The sequence below is a fragment of the Phyllostomus discolor genome, chromosome 2 (genome assembly GCF_004126475.2).
Source record: "Phyllostomus discolor isolate MPI-MPIP mPhyDis1 chromosome 2, mPhyDis1.pri.v3, whole genome shotgun sequence".
Classification (NCBI taxonomy): domain Eukaryota; kingdom Metazoa; phylum Chordata; class Mammalia; order Chiroptera; family Phyllostomidae; genus Phyllostomus; species Phyllostomus discolor.
Genome location: NC_040904.2, coordinates 95,387,746 through 95,409,522, shown reverse-complemented (window position 1 = coordinate 95,409,522; position 21,777 = coordinate 95,387,746). Strand labels below are relative to the sequence as shown.

Here is a 21,777-nt window from a genome sequence, read left to right as displayed (position 1 = left end):
GCATCTGTACTATAAAATCCTTTTTGAATTTAGACCCTCCCTCTTTGCTTACTAATTCTGGTCTAGAAAAAAAGAAGTGCTATTAATTACTTTAGTTCTCTAATACGTCATTTTCGAAACCTGGGGCATATCAGAAGACTGGCCTTCCAGACGGAGTTGTGCCATGCACATAGGAGAGAGACTGTTTCCTTGTTCAAATGGCTGTAGGAGGCTGAAAAACAAGCCATTTACATCCAAGTAAAACCCCAAAATTAGAAAAACTATGCAAACAGTATGAACCCCCACACTGTACGTATGCTATGGAGGCAAGTTGTCGAGAGTCAAAGCACTAAAAACCAATCATTTCCCTACAGGCTTGTGGTGCCCTTGTCTCCTCTCCCAGACAGAACTCAGAGCAGGCAAAATGCCAAAATTGTTGATGAACATAGATATGAAAATTTTCTCAGGTAATTAGCAAGTTACCAAACTTTAAACTCTAGAGTTTCTCACCTTCACAATCCTCACTATAATTGAGAGAGAGGGAGAGAGATTCAGACTGAGAAAACTAGTCACACCACATAATAGGAGATGAGAGGTAAGAGAAAAAGAGTAAATCTTCTGGCCTCTGAACAAAAAAGAAGCTTGGATTTTTATTTTCTAAGGTGTAAATTTTCATTAGTCATGAGGATATTCTTCAACAAAGCTCAGCTCTCCAGAAAACTTTCCACCTGCCAGGATTTATGGACTGATCAAAGGGCCACCTGGCCCCACATGTCTCTTCAAATGGCTACATTCCCCAGAACAGTTCTGCCTCGGGATTAAGGCATGGCAAAAGGACACTAGAACTTTCCCCTGCCTAGAATGTTAGCTAGGGCAGCTCTTGAGGTTTTAATTGATTCATTCTCCCACTCATTCACTCGTCAATTCATTCATTCCATTCACTCCATTCATCCATTCATTCATTCGTGCACTCGGACATTTATTCAGCCAATCTATTGGACACCTACTCTGCTAGAGAAATACTGAGCTGAGGCTGCCGTAGTGAACAGGGAGATATTGTCTGTGTCAGCTATTCTTAATGCTGCAGGTTTATTTAACATGGCTGAGTATAAAGATTCTGAAAGTCAAAGTCAAAGACAGATTAGCATAAATAAATTTGTCAAGGCATTTCCTTTTTCTAGTATTAATTTTCCCCCATTGCCTCCTTGTACCCCCTCATCAGAAGGTAATATCTAGGCATATGATAATGATGCTTCCAAAGAATTCTAGAATTTTCCCTGTACTAGACTCCCCCAAAGTATAGCTACAGTAGATTTACGTTTTTATTCTGTTATTTGGACCCACACTGCCATGCTTACTTGTTAAGTGTGTTTGCTCAAGCAAGATATATAGGTGTGAGAAGTATCTCTGAAAGGCATAAATCATAAGTTTTAGGTATATTCTAATGAGTGTCAAGGCAATACCTACAGAAATAATATCCCTAGCAAGGTTGTTTTTCTCAAGAACTTGAGATCACCTTTGCAACAGAAAAATAACTTCTAGTTGTTAAAAATCAAAATAAATTGTTTCTTGTATATAACAATAAGAAATACTCTTTTCTGAAGAGTAAAGTTTCAGCCCTGCTCTGACTGAAAAAAGTAGTGCTGCTTTTATTTTTTCCAACTACTGCCACCTGGTGGGCAAAGGTGTTCTTTCTACAGTACATAGGACCATGTCTTAATATTACCACAAGATGGCAGCACACAACCAGGTTTTTCAAAGAGCCAGGCACAAAAATATGATTTTTGCTCCTGAAGAGAATAATATTCTATTCCAACAAATAATAGTACCAAATAAGCACTTAATTCTCTTGTCCTAAAGGCAAATGGAATTTTGAGTCAGAAGAGGATAAGTAAGTTAACATCATTAGTATTTCACAAACCAGTTCATTTATTACAATAAGGAGTACTTCCAAAAATTAAATGGTAAGCTAGTTTGCTCTTTAACAATATTTCAAGAAAATGTACATTTTTATGATTCTTGTGATGTTTTCCTCATATAGAGTAATATTTTGGCAATGCTTTCCAGCCCTTTTAATGAGTTATTTTTAATTGATTAGAGATCAATTAATAGTTCTGTTTAGAACATAGAGACTCTTACCCAAGCCTGTGCCAGTGACTGGTCAGCTGAGGCAGATTAGTTGTTTACTTCTAACCAAAACACTGCCTAATCAATCTGCTTCCCTACCACTTCAGTGTGCTAGCTTCCGCCAACATTTTATTCATCTGTATTGTTGCAGTAGATTTAAAAATGTTTTATTCTTTGAACCTACACTACCATGGCTTACTTGTTAATATATATTTTTCTCAAGCCTTGGCTGGGTTCCTCAGTTGGTTAGGGCATTGTCCCAATATGCCAAAGCTGTGGGTTCGATCCCCAGTCAGGCCACATACAAGAATCAACCAATGAGTGCATAAATAAGTGGAACAATAAATTGACATTTCTCTTTCTCTCCCTTTCCCTTCCTCTCTCTACAATCAGGTTTTTTTAATTTAAGATGTATTTTTCTTTTTTTTTCCACCAAACTTTCACTGATAGTCCTTTGAAGAAGGTGTTTACCACAAAGCTGACACTCTTATTTATTGAGCACCTAATATGTGCCTGGCAGCATCCTTCGTATAATAACTGAATTACCTAATTGATAACACAAATTTATAAAAAACATGCTAACTAAACTGATTTTTACAGATGATAAAACTGAGGCAAAGAGAGGTTACATGATTTTTTTTTAGTTTAAGCAAAATAATTGGTCTTCCTCTCTGCCCAGGCTCCTGAACAACTGCTCACAATTATTTCCATGAGGCCTGTGGACCAGGGAAGGAGCAGGGGATGGGATATCAAGCATTCTTTACATAAAGATGGTCCCATCAGGAATCCACACTCCTGTAGGTGAGGAGCACCACTCTGTGACCTTGAGAGGTCCTTACAAATCTGAACGATCTATAATTCAGGAGGCTTGACCAAAGAAAGAAGGGAAGTTGCACTTTGCACAAGGTCAGCATCAAACTCTCCCAGTCAATGCTGCATGATTTCAACATCCCAGTGATCACCCTAGAGTTTTATAAACTTGAGTTACATAGTCTTGATTTCATAAACATATCAGAAGGGTGCAAGGGAGTAATGGACAAGGTCCTGGCTGGGGAGCTGGGAGCCTTGAATCACAGTCTCAGTTCTGCCTCAGGCTATCTGTGTGACCTTGGGTAACTGATTAGCCTCTCTGGGCCTCAGTTTCCTCATATTGTGATGAGCATATTCTCAGTAGTGCCGTTTCAATAATTTTTAAAGCAATATGTTGATTTCGAAAAGTTCCCAGACCAAGCATTACACAAGGAAACGAGTGGCAGCATGTTTCATATACAGTTGAAAGGGCAGTGATCAGTGTGGTCAACAGGGAGAGGCTGGTGTTTTTTATCTCGCAAGAACCTGGCTTCACATCTGGGGTGAGAGTGATATCAGTGGCCAGCTTCTGCTAAGACAAGAACAAAATTCTCCCTCCATCGTTCTGTCTAGACTTTCATCCAGAATACAGTCTTTACTTCCACAAGTACCTGACTAGCCACTCAAGGGTAGGAGGGTGGGTTCTGGCCAGCGACTGAAGTTCATCTGGAAGTGTACCGGGAAGCATGATACAGAAAGCTTTGACACTGGGCTGACCATCCACCCTGCCTCTGACTAGTTTAGGGAATGGTCCATATGTGTAGTCACACACAGCTTGCATTTACAAATAGCCTGGCTGACACTAGTTTTGCTAATGCTGAATTACAGCAAAATGTTTTCAAGGCTCCAGACACTAGGACAATGGTGCTCTTCTTATACCCATCTTAAGAATCCCAGAAAACAGCATGCTACCTGAGGGCTTCTTCTTATGACCTTCTTTGGGTGGACAAATGAAAAATCTGTAAGCGAGGTGATTGATAGATTGCACTGAACCTCAGAAACTTTGCAGACCCAATTCCGAAGATCTGGCTTCTTTGTGCTCAGTCACAGAATAAAGAATTTAGCTATTCACATTCTCTGTGGTTTTAATAGAGTCTCCAATCCTGTGTTAGGAGGATGCTTGGCATACAGTTATTTTCTCATATTTCGTTGATTTTAGACCTGTCATGGCCCATTGAGCATTCCGAGTGGCTTCCTGCATAGTCTGTGCTCCCCACAGGGGACCGTCATGGCGGCAGCCCCAGCTCCCTCCACACTTCCAGTCCAAGGGTGCAGACGGGCAGTAATTAAAACTTCAGACAAACGTATCTAAAACCAAAATTGAGTGTTCTGAGGGAGAGCAGAGCTTATGATAAAGGGACTTCATTTTACCAAGGAGACCGACTTCCCTGCGGAAGTTTTAACTGAATTCTGAAGGATGAGTGAAATTTGTAGCAGAGCTATTATTGGGCCATAGGCCCTATTTCAGAGGAAGCATGGTGCCTTGGAGGAGGAGGAGGGCATGGGGTTGGGGTGGCAGAGATGCTAAACACTGATGAGGCTGGAGAGGGGAGGGGCGGAGCCATGGACGACCTACCAAGAATGTTGGTGTTTATCCCGGAAGCCGCAAGAAAGCATCCACGTGTTCCGAGCAGGGCAATGAGGTGACTGGATGTCTAAATCAAAAGGTTCTCTTTGGTTTCAGAGTGTAGTCAATTTACTGCTTCAGTAAAAGCATGTTATTCGGAGATAATGCAAGGCTCTGTCCGGATCTTCAAGAAGAAAATCGTATCCTACAGCCATGGTTTGGGCTCCTGTTTGTGACTAGCCACTTAGCCTGGCCTCAGGATCAAAGTGGTGTCCTGTGGAAAATTTCCATACTTACTTCTACAGTATTCTCAAAGTATTCTGGGTAAGTTGATAAGCATACTTCAGAGGGAATATTTGACCTATTTGAGCGTTTACAATCCTGCAATTTATTTACACATATTGAATACCTACCACCAGGCTCTAATCTCAGCCTCAGGGACACCACGGTTGACAGACAGTCACTATTGCTGCCCTCTGAAGCACCTGATGGACGAGATAAACTCGAGACAAGCAACTAAGCCAATGTGTAACATGCTGCCAGGTAGCAACAAGTGCTGTTAATGTTAGTAAACCAGGGTGAAGGAATAGAAAGTAACAGAGGGAACCATTTTGATAAGGTGAGGGGAGAAGTCCTTGCTGGGTTGGCAACTAAAACATTTTAGCAGAAATCCGAATGAAGTGACTGAGTGAGCCAGGCAGAGATCTGAGGGAAGAACATTCCAAGCAGATGAAACAGCAGCTACAAATGTTTTAAAGTTGAAATCCATTTAGCTTGTTAGAAGAAAAGAAAGAGTGGAACAAACCAGAGGCACACTGGTAGGATGGTGTTGGGAGACACACACATCCTGTCCCTTCACCAGCTCACTCACAGTCAAGAGCTCATCTGCATGCCGTGCTCAGAGTCCTCGTACCTGCCTACACACGCAACACGCAGCAGCGAGTAGTCATAGTTACAAACTGACTATGCCTCTCTGGCCGCACAGCATCGGTTCCAACCAGCCAGTCTCTTTTGGCCTCTTCCTTTCTCAGTCTCTTGCAGTGCCTTTCTTCCAGTCTCTGTCAACATGGGGTTCTGCTCGGTTCTCTGCCTTGTCGCTCATTCTCTGCTCAGTGGAGAGTACCAGACTCCTTTTGTGCTTATTCTCAATTGATAAAGAATTTTTTATCTGTTTTTGTTTTGCTAAATGTTTCTTTTTTAGAAATTTGCACCACCATGCACTTCAAGCAAAAAGGTATGGTTCTTATTTCTAATTACCTGTACATGTTTAAATTAAAATTCACGGCAATGTGTTGCGGTCTTAGACAATAGAGTCTATTTCATTTCAATAATTTGTAGTGATAATTTCCATAATACATTTGCCACTATTTCTCCCTAAATTGCAAACTTCCTTCTTCACAAAAAGCCCGTGGTCCAAGCCATATCTACTCTATAGTTTTAAAAGTTGTGCATTTTTAAATCCCTGGAGCTGAGCAACTGATCCCCCCCCCCACACCCACGTTTCTTGTCTTCAGCATCTGTGGTTATTTCTTGCAGAGCCATGCTGTTGGAAAGGCTCACTGTCCAGTGACAGAGCTCTCAGAAGAGACACAGAGCCTACTTTTCTGCTCCTTGTCAGCTATTCAAGCCAATGTATTTCTAAGGGAAATAGAGCAGGATCTCCTAAAATGAAGCCCTTGAGAATTTCATCCTCCCTCCTGCTTCAGCATCCCCCCAGGTCTTCACCTCGCCTGCCCCTGCCACAGCTGTGCTGTGGTCTCCTGGGATTTGCCTTTTTGTGCCCTCCAACCACCCCACATAGTTCCATCAGCCATGTGGCATGTAGTTCACACACTTTCCCCAGCAAAGACAGTGCAATCAGGTTAAAGCTTCAGCAAATGGACCCTAAAATGCAAACAATTACTACTTTGGAGGTGTCCTCTTTACACATCCAACAGAAAGCTTCAGACCAGAGCCACAGAGGAACCTACTTGGCCAGGTACCACCCTCCTTAAGTCATTGGGGCCACCCACTTGGATTGGTAATCATCTCATATGAAGATGTCTTCTCTGAGCCTCAAAGGAGATGAGACAACCAAGATCATTATCAATAGTGAAAACCTATCTCTGTGGGCTTTAGTTCCCACCAGTGACCAAGAACCACAGAAATTAGGGACACTGTGTTGATTACTCTCAGGAAATGGCCAGCACTTTGCTTATGGCCAGCTCTAGCCAGTCCTCCAAGAAGGCAACCAGAAATATATGTATAGGACCAACATTGTTTGGAGCAAGAAAGTATAAGGTACTATCCAGTTCAGCCCTTCTCTCTCCAATGCCATGATTATCAATTGCAATTGAATTTTAAAGTAGTGAGTGGAATATATGATACCGCAGGGATTTGGTGTGGATAGAGAAATAAGGCATAGGATGTTTTCCTTTTTTTTTTATTTCAGAGACCATTGAGATAAATTCCTAGTATCACCCAAAGTAATTCTAAGTACTGGCCTAAAATTTCACAATTTTTCATGCCAAAATATTTCATGCTATTTTGATGGAAAAGATAATTCCAACTTTACCGTGAGAATATTTCAGCCTTAGCCAACACTCACTTCATAAGAGGGGAGGTAATGCATACGGAATTATGTAGAAGGAGCCCCAATTTAATTCTAAGACATCAATGTATCTCCTCTTCTGATCTGCTGCAGCCAAACCAACAATGGACTTGAATCCCCAGAGTTCCTTCACCAGGGGAAGCTGTAGTGGCTGAGCATGGAGAGCAGGTGGCGCCAAAGGCCATCCTTTCAGGCCTCCCTTGAACAAGGCTTCCCAGTCCAGCTCAGGCCTCCTCTGCACAACTGATAACATCTGGGAGAGATTTAGGAGATTATTTTTCTCTTTCACTTAACTATTGTTTTGTGTATTGTTTAGGTTTTTGTCTTATTTTCAGTCTTAGTGATTACTTCTAAGAATTAATCAGCCCTTACTAATTAATTCTAAGAATAATTCAAACCTAAACTTGCCTGGCCACCTTCTCTCATATGGCTGAACTATACACAGAGAGATAATTAGGATGGACCTCGATTGCTTAGTGGATGAAAGGTTGCCCAACAACCACTGAGGCTGTGACTAATGATTATTCTGAATAAATGTAGTTCCCAGTCCAGGAAACAGACCCTAAATACCCAGGAGAAGCAACAGAAATGTGTCAATCAGACTTGAATCACGAACTGTCTGTCAGAGCATGCCCTCTAAAGCAAGTGCCAAAAAAATCATCTCTCCGTCCTGCTTCAGGTCTATAGTGTATACACCTTGCCAAAACATACTCATATTCCTCAATTTCAGGATGCTTTATTGGTTTTGCCCTTAGTCACTAATTCCCTTTGTAAGCACTGCCATGGCAAAGTCCATGGTCCCAGCATTCACCTGGATGCAGTCTCACTTACCATCCTGTCCTGGGCTGAGCACCCTGGCCTGGTTAGCTGACTCAAGATATTTAATATTGGGGCAGCTGCATTTGGCCCCTTCGGGTCAAACATTAAAAGCCTTGACCCAATTCACAAACCAATCCTTTGATTCAGGGGTAATCCAAACATCTGTAGTTAATAACAATAATGATTCTGCTACCATACATTGAAAGCTTACTAGAAATTACACATGAAAGTGTGTGCACACATACATGCATATAGAATGCAGCTAACGACCAAGATATGGTATTTATCTGTTATATGAAGAGCATGTAGCAATTCTTGAAGCATGGTTCTAGTCACCCATCTATTCCTAAGGCTACTTTATGTTTGCAGACTCTTACTTTTGTTCTATCTGTCTGTAGATAAAAGTACTTTCTGAGCCTGGCCATCTGGTGTGGGGAAATAAGATTTATCATTTGCATTTCCACAAATAAGCAGAAATTCCATAACTATGAACTAAAACATAATTAATGATGGTGCTGATTATTTCTCCCCAAAATGGCCATTAACTGAAGCACTCTTCTCCTCAGTCATCTATACGTATCTATGAGCATAATTGCATACACACTCGTGATGAGTCCCCAACAGTCACCCATTCATCCTTGCATTTTTTGAGCCTATTTATTTACTCTCAAAACCCATTGTGAAAACAGCAAGTCATATAAGTGCATCAAATAGCTATCTGAGAGTACTTAATAAATAATAATTGATAGAGATGAAGATATCTTTAAGGAACCCACAAGCTTCACTTCAAAGATGTAATAATTTTATTAAGGATAAAATTAAAGATTATTAATACAGTCATTTACTAGGAATCCCTATATATAACATAGAATACCATGTAAAAGTAATAGTTCATTCTGAATTATGTGTACGAAAGGACCAATAATACCTGTGTATATCATATGTGCATATATGAATATGCATAGAACAAATATTCTTCTCTTTGTATCTATGTATAGATGTGTGCCCACACAGTAGAAAAATTTTATATATAATATGTTGGTCTAGGCTCATATACTTCCATATTGCAATGAAAGAATTTCTGCTTTCTCCAACATTCACTGCCCTTCATGTGGAATGACAAGGCGAGGCTCCCAGGTGCTGCTCACCTCCAATGTGCCTGACAGATGACCGAGCCTGCCCCAGCACTCAAAATGAGATTAAGGAAATGGGCAGAATTAGACTCTTTATGGAAACCTTCCATTTCACACTATCCCTAGAGCAAAACAGACATCATTTTTGTTTAGCCATTTATGGCCTCAATTTGTGTGTAGTCTTTTTCTGCTCTGGGAGCCTCACTGACACACTGATTCAAACAAATGTGCCATGGAGCGCACGCCACCTACAGCACACAGAAGGACTCGATGGCCATCAGACCAGAGTCCTGGGGACCTGCCACCAGCAGAGCTTCAAGATACCAGGGGCCAAAAATGATAGGGGTGGGGGCCAGGGAGGGAGTGGATTAAGAATGACATTGAGCTAAGACTCAGAACACCTGGATTCTAGTCCCTGGTCAGGTGCTTTATGCAGGATACCTGATCTTCTTCTTACACCTGAGTTCCTCATGAAAGGCATGAACCTGAAGGTAGCTAAATGTCTTTTTATTAATATGATCCTATAGCCTTTCAGAAAATTAAAGGTTGATTGATTGAATATTTAAAAATTTAATCTGTATTTCCATATCTTAACATATAATAAAGCTCATTTTTACACTATAACTATGCTGTTTGAAGTTTGTATATATTTGTTCTTTATAATAACTAGTATTTTTAATTTTTTCAAGAAGGCATTCTAGTACCAATATTCTATTGAAATCATTTTTTTAAGGTAATGGCTGCCTTCGTGTTGTTTTGTTTGTCCTGGTTATTGCCTTGGACAAACAAAAATCTCATTTGCCCAACGTTTCCCAAGAGACCCGCCGGCACCCCTTCACTGGGTAACTTCACTGTGCCGCAGCGACAGGCCCAGATGCCAAAACCAGCTGCCTGGGTGAAAACACGGCTTGCTGGCTATGTGAACTTGGAAAGTGATTCTCCCTCTCTCTGCTGTTGTTTCACTGTGAGACAGGGTGCATAGTAGCACCTGCCTCAGAGCGTGGCTGTGTGCTCATGTTTGTAAAGCATTTATAACAGTACCTTGCAGTAAGAGCTATGTAATTGTTTACTGGTTTTGTTTGGTTGCTCTTGCTATTATTATTTACAAAAATACATAGAATAGGAAAATATTCTTGAATTCAAAACTTTCCATGTTCTTTTACCTCTGATCTGCTATGCCTGTTGACAATTTTGGCAACGTTCACATACCAGAGGATGTTTCCATCATACTTGCAAACCATCAAAAGTTTACTTTTTAAAAAGATTTTATTTATTTTTAGACTGAGGGGAAGGGAGGGAGAAAGAGAGGGAGAGAAATATCGATGTGTGGTTGCCTCTCACACACCCCCAACTGGGAACCCAGCTCACAACCCAGGCATATGCCCTGACTGGGAATCAAACCAGCAACTCTTTGGTTCACAGGCGGGTGCTCAGTCCACTGAGCCACACCAGCCAGGGCAGTAAGTTTAAATGCACATGTACACACACTCACATACACACTCATTCACGTGCCTTCATCTGCATAAGTGCCCTCAAAACTTCAAAGTGACCCATAATTACAGTCACATTGATCTCTCTTTTGAATGTCATCATCTAAGCATACAGCCTTAAATCCCAAAGTCTTGAGTGTGAAAAATACTAATATTTCCTTCTTATAATGGATCTATACAAACAAAACTGTAAAAAAAGGAAGAGTGGACAAGCAAAGCACAGAAGACAAGCTCTTCAGACCTACATTTGCTTCCCTAGTCCTCCTCTTTCTGTCAACACACAGATCACATCTCCACTTTTCCTCTCCAGTCCAATCTCTCTCTTGATCTATAGTCACACAGTTCCCCCAAATCATGTCCTATGGGGAAAACTAGGGTGGTTGTGGGCAAAACACACAGGCTGCCATTCCAAGATAAATTCTGGGCAAGTTCAAGTCTCAGTTCTGCTTCTGCTTTGGACCTGCCTCTTAAACACTCTACATCTGTTTGTTGTTTCCTGTTGTTGTGGTTGTCTTTGCTTTTTATTTTAATTTTATTTATTTTTATAGATTTTATTTATTTACTTTTAGAGAGGGGAGAAGGGAAGGAGAAAGAGAGGGAGAGAAACATCGATGTGTGGTTGCCTCTCACACGCCCCCTACTGGGGACCTGGCCCAACCCAGGCATGTGCCCTGACTGGGAATTGAACTGGTTACCCTTTGGTTCATAGGCCCACGCTCAGTCCACCGAGCCACACCAGCCAGGGCTGCTTTTGATTTTTAAAGTGTCAAATAAAGAGTTTAGACCACATGTTCCCCTGTTTCCTCTTAAAATCCTACAATGAATTGACTTATTTTCCACCTTGAAGCTAAAGTGTCACCAGTCAATATTACTTTGAAACAGCTCCCCTCCCTATAACCAATAAATAATTACTGCTTCCCTCCCGAGAAACAAGAGAATCACAGATTGGTTCCATGTTTTATTGATGAAGATACTGTGATAAATTGGCTGGAGGAACTCGCATCTGGCTGTGGAAAGACCCTCACCAACGCCTGGCATATTAATGAGTGCTGGCATCGGGTGCCATGCGAGCGGAGTGTACAAGAGGTGGCTGGTGAGGAGGAACCCGTGGTACTATCAGAGGCATCAGTGATAGCCAGTTTAGGGCTTTCTCTGATGGAGCATTTTATATTTAGAGGTGTTTCAACCAATGATACTCCTTAAGATGTTTGTAGCTTAAGAAGGATTCAGGAAAGATTGTGAGCTCTTGCTGGGCTGTACGTAGTGCACTGACTGGTAAGTGCCGGTACCTGGCCTGGTCTTTACTCTGCTACGGGCAGCAGTCTGCTGTAACATAGAGTGGGCTGGATGTAACTGTCCTCTTTTCTCTCTCTCTCTTTTGCACTGCAGGACCTGGGTCGGTGAGAGGAATAAACGGATCCATCAGTCTGGCCGTACCACTGTGGCTGCTGGCAGCATCTCTGCTCTGCCTTCTCAGCAAATGTTAATAGAATAAAAATTTTAAAATAATTTTAAAAAACACAAAAATGCATCACACAGGATACAGAGAGAGAGACAGAGAGAGAGAGATGGGGGGAGACTTTATTTCACAACTTTGTGTGTTTATAAATAAAGGGGGAAATAAGAAAAGGAAGAAGAAAATACAACATTTAAAACAATTTCAAAGTCCATCAGTAAATATTTGAGTGTATTTCAGGGTGGAAAGTTCTGCCATGATATGTGTATATCTAAGCAAATGTATGCTCTGTGAAGACTACGTCTTACTAAGGACATCCAGATGTTTTAAAAATAAGACAAGTGAAGAAGTACCCGATGGACATTAACCCCCCATACACACTCTATCCTTCCACCATCTTTTTTCATGCCTGAGGGAGAAAAAGGTCTTGCTTTTGGTGTGTATATTTCCCTCATCTTTTCATTGTTTTTCATTTGAGCTGACTCATAACCATTTCAGACTATCAATGAAATCCAAGGCTTTTCTGCCTACACTCTCCCCAACTCTTAAGGTCACCTCCCCCCCTTCAGTGTGTTCTCTCTCTACACACCCACCCCAGATACCCCCTTCCAGTCCCCACCTGCCGCGCCACCCCCTCCACTCCGCCACCCTGAGCACTAGTCACGCCGCAAATGCTAGGAAGTGCCGTTTTAATTTCCCCGCTGCGCGTGCGTGCTCACGTCTTTCGCTCTCACGTGGGTGTACATGTGTGTGAGCGTGTGTGTCCCTCTAAAGCATGCCAAGGGAATGGTCCATGTGTACATAGACTTCGTGCTGTAGATACTGTCCTGCATTGTAATTGTGAGGCGCAGCTGTGACAGGTCGCTGGGGGACGTGGTGCAGAGGTGAGGAGCGGAGGCCCGTCCCACCCATGGCTGTCACGTGACATGAGTGCATATTCGAACCCAGCTGTGCCCCCTCTAAGGGCGGAACCTCATATTTCTCCTAGTCCAATCATCAGAACCCAGTCGAGAGTCACTCAGAATATCACTGTAAATGAAAGTGCCTACTATTGATGGGGTGAGCAAACAGTAGAGAAATCAGTGACGTGGATGAGGCGACTTAGGAGAGAAGGTTTCTGATTTCACTCTTGTTCCATGAGTCTGAGGGATTCATAGATTTGCTGGCTCACTGCAGGCTGGGTCCTGTTCTGCTGCAGGGGTGAGTAGCATGTGCTGAGTAAATCCCCAGATGCAGGAAGGTCTCCCAGTGTTAACTCCCAATGAAAGGATAAGGAGCCACGTGGAAATATAAGCAGCCCTGTTTTGCCCCCTCCCTCATCTTCAAGTAACACTGCATTTGCCCCATGGATTCCCCTGAGCAGAGATTATTTCCTATTTCAGATAAAATGCAATGAGAGTGAGCAGAGCAGGAGAAGTGGATAGATGCTCAGATCCTTACTCGTGTTTTAGAGATAGTGGACAGAGCTCTAATAAAAAGCACTGACCATGACTACAAGGAATACACTCCTGTGCTCCTCTGCAGATTTTTGTCCTGGTGTTCTAGGCTGGTACATTATTTGGTTGTCCACATTATCTCCCGTCTGTTCCAATGATAGTGTTTGCAGTACCATTGTCCATAGTCGTCCGTCATCATTCTAGGCCAGGCCACTAGACATGGAGTTATATTCCAATTTCCCTGATAACTTTTGGTTTCTAGTCTCCTGAAAAAGATACATTGGGGGTATGCTGTTTAAGTCTACATCAAAAAGTATCATCTTGCCATTAACACTGAAATGTGAGTTAGTGAGTCTTAACCAAAAGAGCTGGGAAACATGTAATAATTTATACAGAAGTTGTATGCCTACCACAAAACTTGGCATCATCACAACAACAGAAGGATTTTCTCAGGAAAGACCCTGCAAAGAGAGCTGGCTCTATGTGCTTAGATAGCTTTGTCATAAAACCAACACTATAGGAGACATTGGAAGTGATTCAGTTTACCAAAAGACAGACAATAATTATCAAGGTCATAATTGGAAGTGTTTTAGCAGAGCCAAATATGGTACTTCACCAAGTTTTGAAACCTAAAAAATAGCTGGCATGTGCTATAAAACAGGAAATTTCATAACTGCAAATAAAAACAAGGAGAGGAAGAAAGGAAAGCAGGGAGGGAAAGCAGGAAGAAGGAAGGAAGGAAAATTTCTCTTGACAGATTTTAATTCAAGGTTCTTTGCAATGAATCTGACCATAATCTCCTTGATAAGCAGCATTTAATGTCTTCTAAGAGATTCTATTGTTTTTTTTAGAAGCTTATCACCAGTTTTCTTTTATGATTTTGTAGTTTAGACATAAAATGGAAGAACAAATTGAGCTTGGGGTTCATTAAGAGCATTTATGGCAAACCCTGCAGTAGATAGGAAGTTACTAAAACACAGGGAATGTTGGCCATATTCCTATTCAGTGTCAACTTACTGACAATCAGATTTCTCTAATAAGTTGGTCTTCTTAGTGCAGGATTAAAAGTTTGTCATCCTTGATGATAAATGTTCCCCACATATATGAAGAGCCAGCCACATCCTTAAGTAGAAGCTTTAGAAGAACACATGCTAATTTAAAGATATATAAGGAAAGTAAAAGGAGTTAATTCAGTTTAGTATCAGTTTCAGGAACAGATCTTGGGGGCATGTCACAGATTTTAATCATACACCTAGATTTCTTATTGTCCCTACCCTGTCATAAGGACAAGGTCTTGATTTTATGGAAGGAAATTCTCCATTGAAAGGAATGTCTTTGCCTTGTCAGTACCATTTGTTCCCTGAGTTTTAATATAATGGATCATATATTAAACATAATCAAACATTTATTGAATAGTGTGGTTTTTGCATGTATCTCTGGCAGGCTCTGGGAATTTTAAAGTCATCCCGGCTCCTGTTTCAGAGCAAACATCAACCCCAGTAATCTTACAGGTTTGAGAATGTCTCTAGGCAATGTGAAGAATGGAGAAAGGTCAGAAAAAAGGTAGAAGCTGCAGGACTGTCACCAAGAAATTGAGTCTGAACATGGGACTTCTTGGAATTTAGTTCACTAGTCCATCATATGGCTATAAATCCCCTCAAGAATCTTGTCCACTGGTAATCCAAGCTTAAACTCAACTGAAAAGAACCCAGAGGTTAGAAGCAATCCACTGAGAAGAGTAAGTGAAGTGCACAGTTAATCTGTATAGCTAATATGTTTAGTGTTCTTTGTATGCAAAAGAAACATCATTATAAAACATAATCCTTAGACTCAATTTCCAGTTATAAAAGAAGAAATAACCTTGACCCAGGGCACTTTCTGAACTATGAGAACTAATCTTAGGTTTTACAACTGCAGAATGATATATTCTGCATAATTGTTCATCAGAAGCTATTTGTCTTACTTTTTTTGAGACATAATATCCTTCTGCCCCAAAAGAACTGAGTTTTATGGGAAAGTCATTGAGTTTTCTAATGGAAAGAACTGTCCCATTGACCTTCACCTTCTCTCCCAAGTTCAGGCAGACATCTCCCTTGTTATGGGCATTTTTTAACTACATATTTAGACAACTGGGGTTATTCATAGAGACCTTGTAAAAGTACTCGTGATTTTCATGTTCTTGGGGGACAGAAACAAAAGTCTGTTTCTCCTCCAAAAATGGACTTACCTCCTTTGCACACAAAAACTAGACTCCTCAGCGTGAAAGTGTATCTGAGTTATCACCTACCAAGTTGTTAGCTTCTCAACTGCTCCAGAGTCACAGTTTCTGTCCCCTGGTTCATTGTGGTTTGACTGTTTCTATTGGCTTGTCTCCCATTTCTCATTTTGGTTTTCATAGGCCTTGAATTATTTGTGGAAAAATAATATATGTGTGTATGTATTATTTTTTATCTTTACAGATGCTATATTTACAATATTATGTGTATTAGAAGACAAATCTAGAATAATTGTTTAAACCTAAAAGGAAGAAGAGTACTGAATTTGCTTTAAAAAAAGGAGCTATGCTTCATTTAGGAAGTCATGGAGCCCCATTTTTCCCATTTTGTTATTATTTATTTAAAAGGAATTTGTTTATGGACCATATTCCATGGGATTATTTTTCACTTTGCCTTCAAAGCCTTTTAACTTAAATTTAGTCTTGGTTCTTAATTACTATCATTTTTATAGAAATACAAATGTAATGCAATATCTGACCTATAAAAACTATTATTTTGAGACAAAAGTTAAATATACCACAAAATAATGAGATAAGACCCTGAGTTAAGAAATTCAAATCAATTTAGAAAGCCTCTTTTCTTAAGTTTTTAAAATATTTCTCCTACAAAAACTGTATTTGCCCCAGTGATGTGAATTTTGCACTGTTGTTGGCATAGATATGTAAACATCTCCCTAAATGCAAAATGGAGTTTACATTTATGTGCGTACTAGTGGAAGAAAAGTAAACTGTTCTCATTTGCATGTAGCTTTGTTGTCAAATGTGGCCAACTGAAATTCAGGAAGGAATTCTTCACCCAGCAAGGGCCATTACTTGCCTCCTGGCCAGGAAGCTGGTGTTCACATTAGGACTAGGGTTAATATTATACTAGTGCAAATGTTTATGGATATTATGAAAAACTTATTTTAAAATCTTGATTTCCTTTCAGCGTATTTACATTCTGTGTGCTGATTAATAAATTAGGCACCAATCATGTGTAAATCAATGTAAATCACTAGTTTATGTACATAATATAAACTATGTAAACTTCAGTGTTCAGGCAGGGCCCAAGTGCAGTTAAACCTGTGAATCTTAAAGGAAAAATAGATTAAAATAAATAAAAGCCAAAGCTTTTCACAGTCAGGGGAAGAAGTATGACTAATGGCCCAAATGCAAGGTTGCCCCAGAAAAAGGAAGCGGACCCACAGGAAGTGTTAGAGGTTCCTAACCTGCTCAAGGCAGAGGAAGTCACCTTTGTCCCTTCAGGACCTAAGTAGAGTTTCTCCCAGCTGCGTCCACAGTAGCCTCACCTGACCCCCAAAGCAAAGGAAATGACATGATGATATAAGGAGGAAGGAATTTTAAAGGTTTGTGTGTCTGGTGCATCAACTCCCAAATGTCTTCTTGTTGCTTTTTACTCACCATCTAAGATGTCTTATTGAAATAGCTCCAAGGAAGTCAACTACACTTTGATGAACAAAATATTGCTCAGTTTTTGTTTTCCATCTACCAAAGACACTGGGAAATCTTTGTCATCTTAATCATAAAATAATGTGGGATATAAGAAATATGGTATATCTTTGAGAAATATCCTGCTAAAGCCCCCTACAAAATTACTACTTTTACTTAATCCAGTATACCTGTATGTCTACATATCTATTCTGAATATTGCAAATGAGAACAAAATCATTTCAATTGGGAGTATGTCTCTCAGACACTTTCTCTTGGAGTCTTTTTGAAATGTCTGATGTGTTTAACAGACATATCTAATTTTTCTAGAATCTAAACAACTGATACCTAAAGAGTCATCAAAGAGACGACTACATGAATTTTCTGAAAAGACTGTATTAGAAAGAAATTTAGGTCAAATTAATAATCCATTTAAAATGCACTCCCCTACTCAAGATAAATGACAACTTTAAAGTGGGGTGAAAGTGTACTGAACTGAAGGTCAGGACAATTTGGTTTTAGCCCTGGGTCAGCCACAAACAAGCTGTATGACCTTAAGCATGTCATTTAAACTTCCTGACTTCTTGGTTTTCTCATGCTGAAAGTGAGGAATGTGAGTGGCATCTCTAAAACCTCTGGCAAATCTCAACTCTCTGATTCCAAACAAGAATCTAATACCATGTAGTGCTGTGCCCAGCTAATCATTCCAAGTAGTTGCTTGTCATCTCTAGTTTGGTCTCTGGACTATCCATACTTTTCAGATCCATCATTCCATCATCTCCATCTCAAAAGCCAAAACTTCCTTGAATGTAGGATCCCTGGACCAGTTCTACAATTTTCTTCTGATCAAAACTTCTTAGCAATGTTGAGAAGGGACGTGTTCAGACTAAACTGAAGGCAGTGAAGTAGCTAGAGTTGTTTATTGATAATAAAATCTAACTGTTGAGCTATATTCTAATAAGCTTTCACAGGAAGAAAAATAACCAGATTGGGTATTATGCATGTAACAAGTGAGGAAGTTGTGCATATGAAAGGAAACATCAGTTTTTGCTCATCCTGGGCCAAGTGTCTCACTTCAGTAAACGTATGTCCTTGAAAACATGTTGCTTGTGCTGGTGACAATAAGCATGTAGTCCCAGGCAAGTTCAAAAGGCAGTTCCCTGAGAATACGGCAAGATTATGTATCATTTTGGAAGGAATTTCTTATGGCATAAGTTTCTCTAAACTTGACTTACAGTCTATGAAGTCAAGTAAGTGCAGAGAGAGAGAGAAAAACATGTCAATACCATGTAGAGAATTAAAGTTGAAAATAGGACAAAAATAAACACATTTTAGGAGGTCACAGATCTAAATATAGTAAGAGTTGTTGTGAAGGCCAAAAACCAAATGTGAAAGTTCAGTTCTCTGAGAAGAGGGTAAGCAGGAAGGCTGGTTTCTCAGTGGTTAATTAGGAATTACTTTCTTGTGCCATGTTCTGGACAGATTAAGTACAGACCCACTTGTCTTGCCCCATCCCAGTATAGCCCCACACTGCCCTAGAGGCTCAGTTTAGCATCTGTCCAATGGTAGTTTTCCATGCATTGCCTAAGAGAACAGAAAGAATCAGAGTCTCCTGTGCACCAGAGCAGGGATTACACATAACTTCCCAGCATTACTATCACTTTATGTATATAAGGAAATGCAATGTACTTAGAATACTTACAAAGCTCCCCTAAGTGGGAGAATGACCTGCCCACCGGACAACACCTCATTTCCATAGATATTTCAGAGGTGCCACATTTTGAGTGGTGCTCCTGGATCTGCTCCTTCAGCTATGTTCTTCTCTGCACAAGCCCTCTTTATGTAAAGCCAGGCACAGAGTTAAAATCTGCTTCTTGCAAATGAAAACACCTGAACTACTAGCTTCATGGCACGCGGCAGTAATTCTAAGCTATTTGGAACCTTTTAAACCCACTTCCCTAAGTCTTTGCTCTTCACCAGACAATATAAATGGTTCATCCTGGTGAGTTATGGCCCACGTTCTGCAACCTAAATATTTACTGGGAGTGGGAGAAGGTTAAAGGGAGGAAATTACAGGGGGAAAGAAGCATGGGAGAAAACCTCCAACTCCCTCCCGCTGTCCCCAGTGCTTCACCCCTTCCTTCTCACTGCTGTACTGAATGGTGTATAAATCCTGCTCTTGGTTAGAATTCTCCTTATTAACAGTGTTATATACATATAAATATATATAAATATATAAATATATTCCTTTTTTCAGCCCTGTAGACATCAACAGAATTTTCCTTGATATAAACACATGGCCATTTTTTGTGGGGGGTTTTTTGTTGATTTTGGTTGTTCAAGGTTTTTAATTTTTGTTTATTGGGTGATTTTTTCCTCCTGGATACTAGCTCTGTGAAGAAACAAAAAAGCGCAGTGTGTGTAAAAAAATTAAAATTAAAAAAGCTTTTTTCCTTTTCTTTTTCAGTGTATTTAAATTCTGTTTCTCTCTTCTGTTACTTTACACGTATGAATGCTCTGCTCTTCTGTGATCTTAAAACAAAATGAAATAAATGTGAAAAGGAGATGTGTCTTCATTGACCTGAGTCAGTGTTCTTGTGGTTGAATGCACTGCTTCTTGGAAGTGTTCATGAATAAGATAGGGAATGAAGCCAATGATAATGAAAATCATGTGAGCAAAGAGTGGACAAAACACTGAAGAATTGCTTGAAGTCTCTATCAATGTCTCTTTACTCTCACAGAATGGAATGTGGTATTTACAATAATTGTCTTCATCTAAGCAAAGAGATAGCTGAAAGCTTCTCTTTTTCTTCCTTAAAGGAGCATACAAAATAAGCTCAAATTACCTTTGGGAAGCTCCAGATAAAGCATGAAGAAGTTCTTGACTGTAAGACTGGAGTAAGACCCTAAGACATATCAAAAAACATCAGGGAGTACACCCTTTCTAAGCCTCCATTACAGTTTATCTTTAAGGGTTAGTTTTCATAGGATCCTACCTGATAGAATTAGAAGGAACTAAGTTACCTTCTAAAGCCACCTATTTTCTTCCACTTATGAAAAAAAGCAGTTTGTTTTCTATTCTTGCTGAGAGCTATTTACCTTCGCCAAATGTTTCCAGAATCTCCAAAGACTCCCTATAGTTTTGGGGACAGGTAGGAGATGGCAAGAGAAAATGAGAAATAAGCAATCCAGAATTCAAAGGGGTGAGTTGACCAACTGTATATCAGAAGTGATTAGGAAGGTCTGAAGTCTGACACTTAGGAGCCAAAATGGATCAAAAAAAACAAGAGAACTGATCTCAAATCGCAGTGGGTGGCTGTAGAAAAATGAGCACTCATGATCAGCCTTGATAATCAACAAAGTCTCAGAAGCAAAACCTCTGGTTTCCTCTGATTCAAAGAACCCATTCTCCCCAAATTTGAACTTTGTGTGAAACTCTGAAAATGCTCGTCTTCAATGAGTTTGCCAAACTCAAGGTTAAAGACACAGCACTCAAATAAGATAGACCTCACATCAGATACCAGCCACACACTTGGGGTCCTCAAGCCATCCTCATTTCTAACCAGCTGGCAAAACTATCCTCTCTGATTTAATGATCTCTTGAATGACTCACAGAATTCAGAAAGGTGTTATACTTATGATTACAATTTTATTATAGCAAAAGGATGCAAATCAGAATAAGCCAAAGGGAGAGATACACAGGGAAAAGCCTGAGAGAGCCCCAGATGTGAAGTTCCCACCATCTTCTCCCTGTGGATCAGCACGCATTGCCCCCCAGACTCTGACGTGAGACAGTACACAGAACGTTTCCCACGCTTTCATGCCCAGAGTCTATGTTGGACTTTCATTACTTAGGCACAATTGATTGAATCACTGGTTACCCAGTTGAAATCAATCTTCAGTCTCCCTCCCCTGCCAGGAGTTCAAGCTCATATCGCTATCACATGACTCAAAGCTCCAATACTTTAACCACGTGGTTGGTCTTTCTGACACAGCTGATCCCATCCTGAGTTCTCTCCTTAGAGGTAGACCATGAGTCACCTCCTTAGCATCAACTATTAAATGTGGCTCAAAGAAGAACCAATATGATTAACAAAGAAACTCCTACTAACAGTGCTCCTCAATTTATGAGGGGTGTTATCTCTAGATAAACCCATTTCATCATAAATTGAAAATATTGTAAGTCAAAAATGCACTTAATACACTTAACCTACCAAACATCATAGCTTAGCCTAACCTGCAGTAAACATGCTCAGAACATTTACATTGACCTATAGTTGGGCACTTATCTTGCATTTCATCTCAAGAGTAATTGCCTTCCTCTTCTCACCAGAAGCAGGAGATACAGGTTGGTATTTTTATACATGTGATGGGATGGGGAAACACAAAACACAATATCCAAAAATGCTGGCAACACAGTTCACTGTAGGGTATTGGTTGTTTACCCCCATGATCCCATGGCTGTCTGAGAGCTCCGACTCACCACAACTGCCTAGCATCTTGATAGAGTATTGTCCTACACATTTCTAGCCCAGGAAAAGATCCAAATTCCAAGTACAGTTTCTACTGAATGCATATCACTTTCGCAAAATTATAAGTTGAACTATTGTAAGTAGGGGACTGGCTGT

The 21,777-nt window shown here is 40.3% G+C and overlaps 1 protein-coding gene across 3 annotated transcripts in view; it reads left to right on the top strand.

Annotated features, from left to right (window-relative positions):
- The window catches only part of LOC114490454 (limbic system associated membrane protein), a 638,505-nt gene extending 618,780 nt beyond the window's left edge, over window positions 1–19,725 (top strand). For 2 of the 3 annotated variants that reach the window (XM_028504441.1, XM_028504440.2), the window contains one exon: window positions 11,944–19,725. In XM_028504441.1, coding sequence (XP_028360242.1) covers window positions 11,944–12,041 — 98 coding nt within the window. In that variant the 3' untranslated portion in view covers window positions 12,042–19,725. Of the gene's footprint in view, window positions 1–5,723; window positions 5,757–11,943 lie in introns of all 3 variants that reach the window. The other variant, XM_028504439.2, reaches the window with a different exon arrangement.
- Window positions 19,726–21,777: the final 2,052 nt, after the last annotated feature.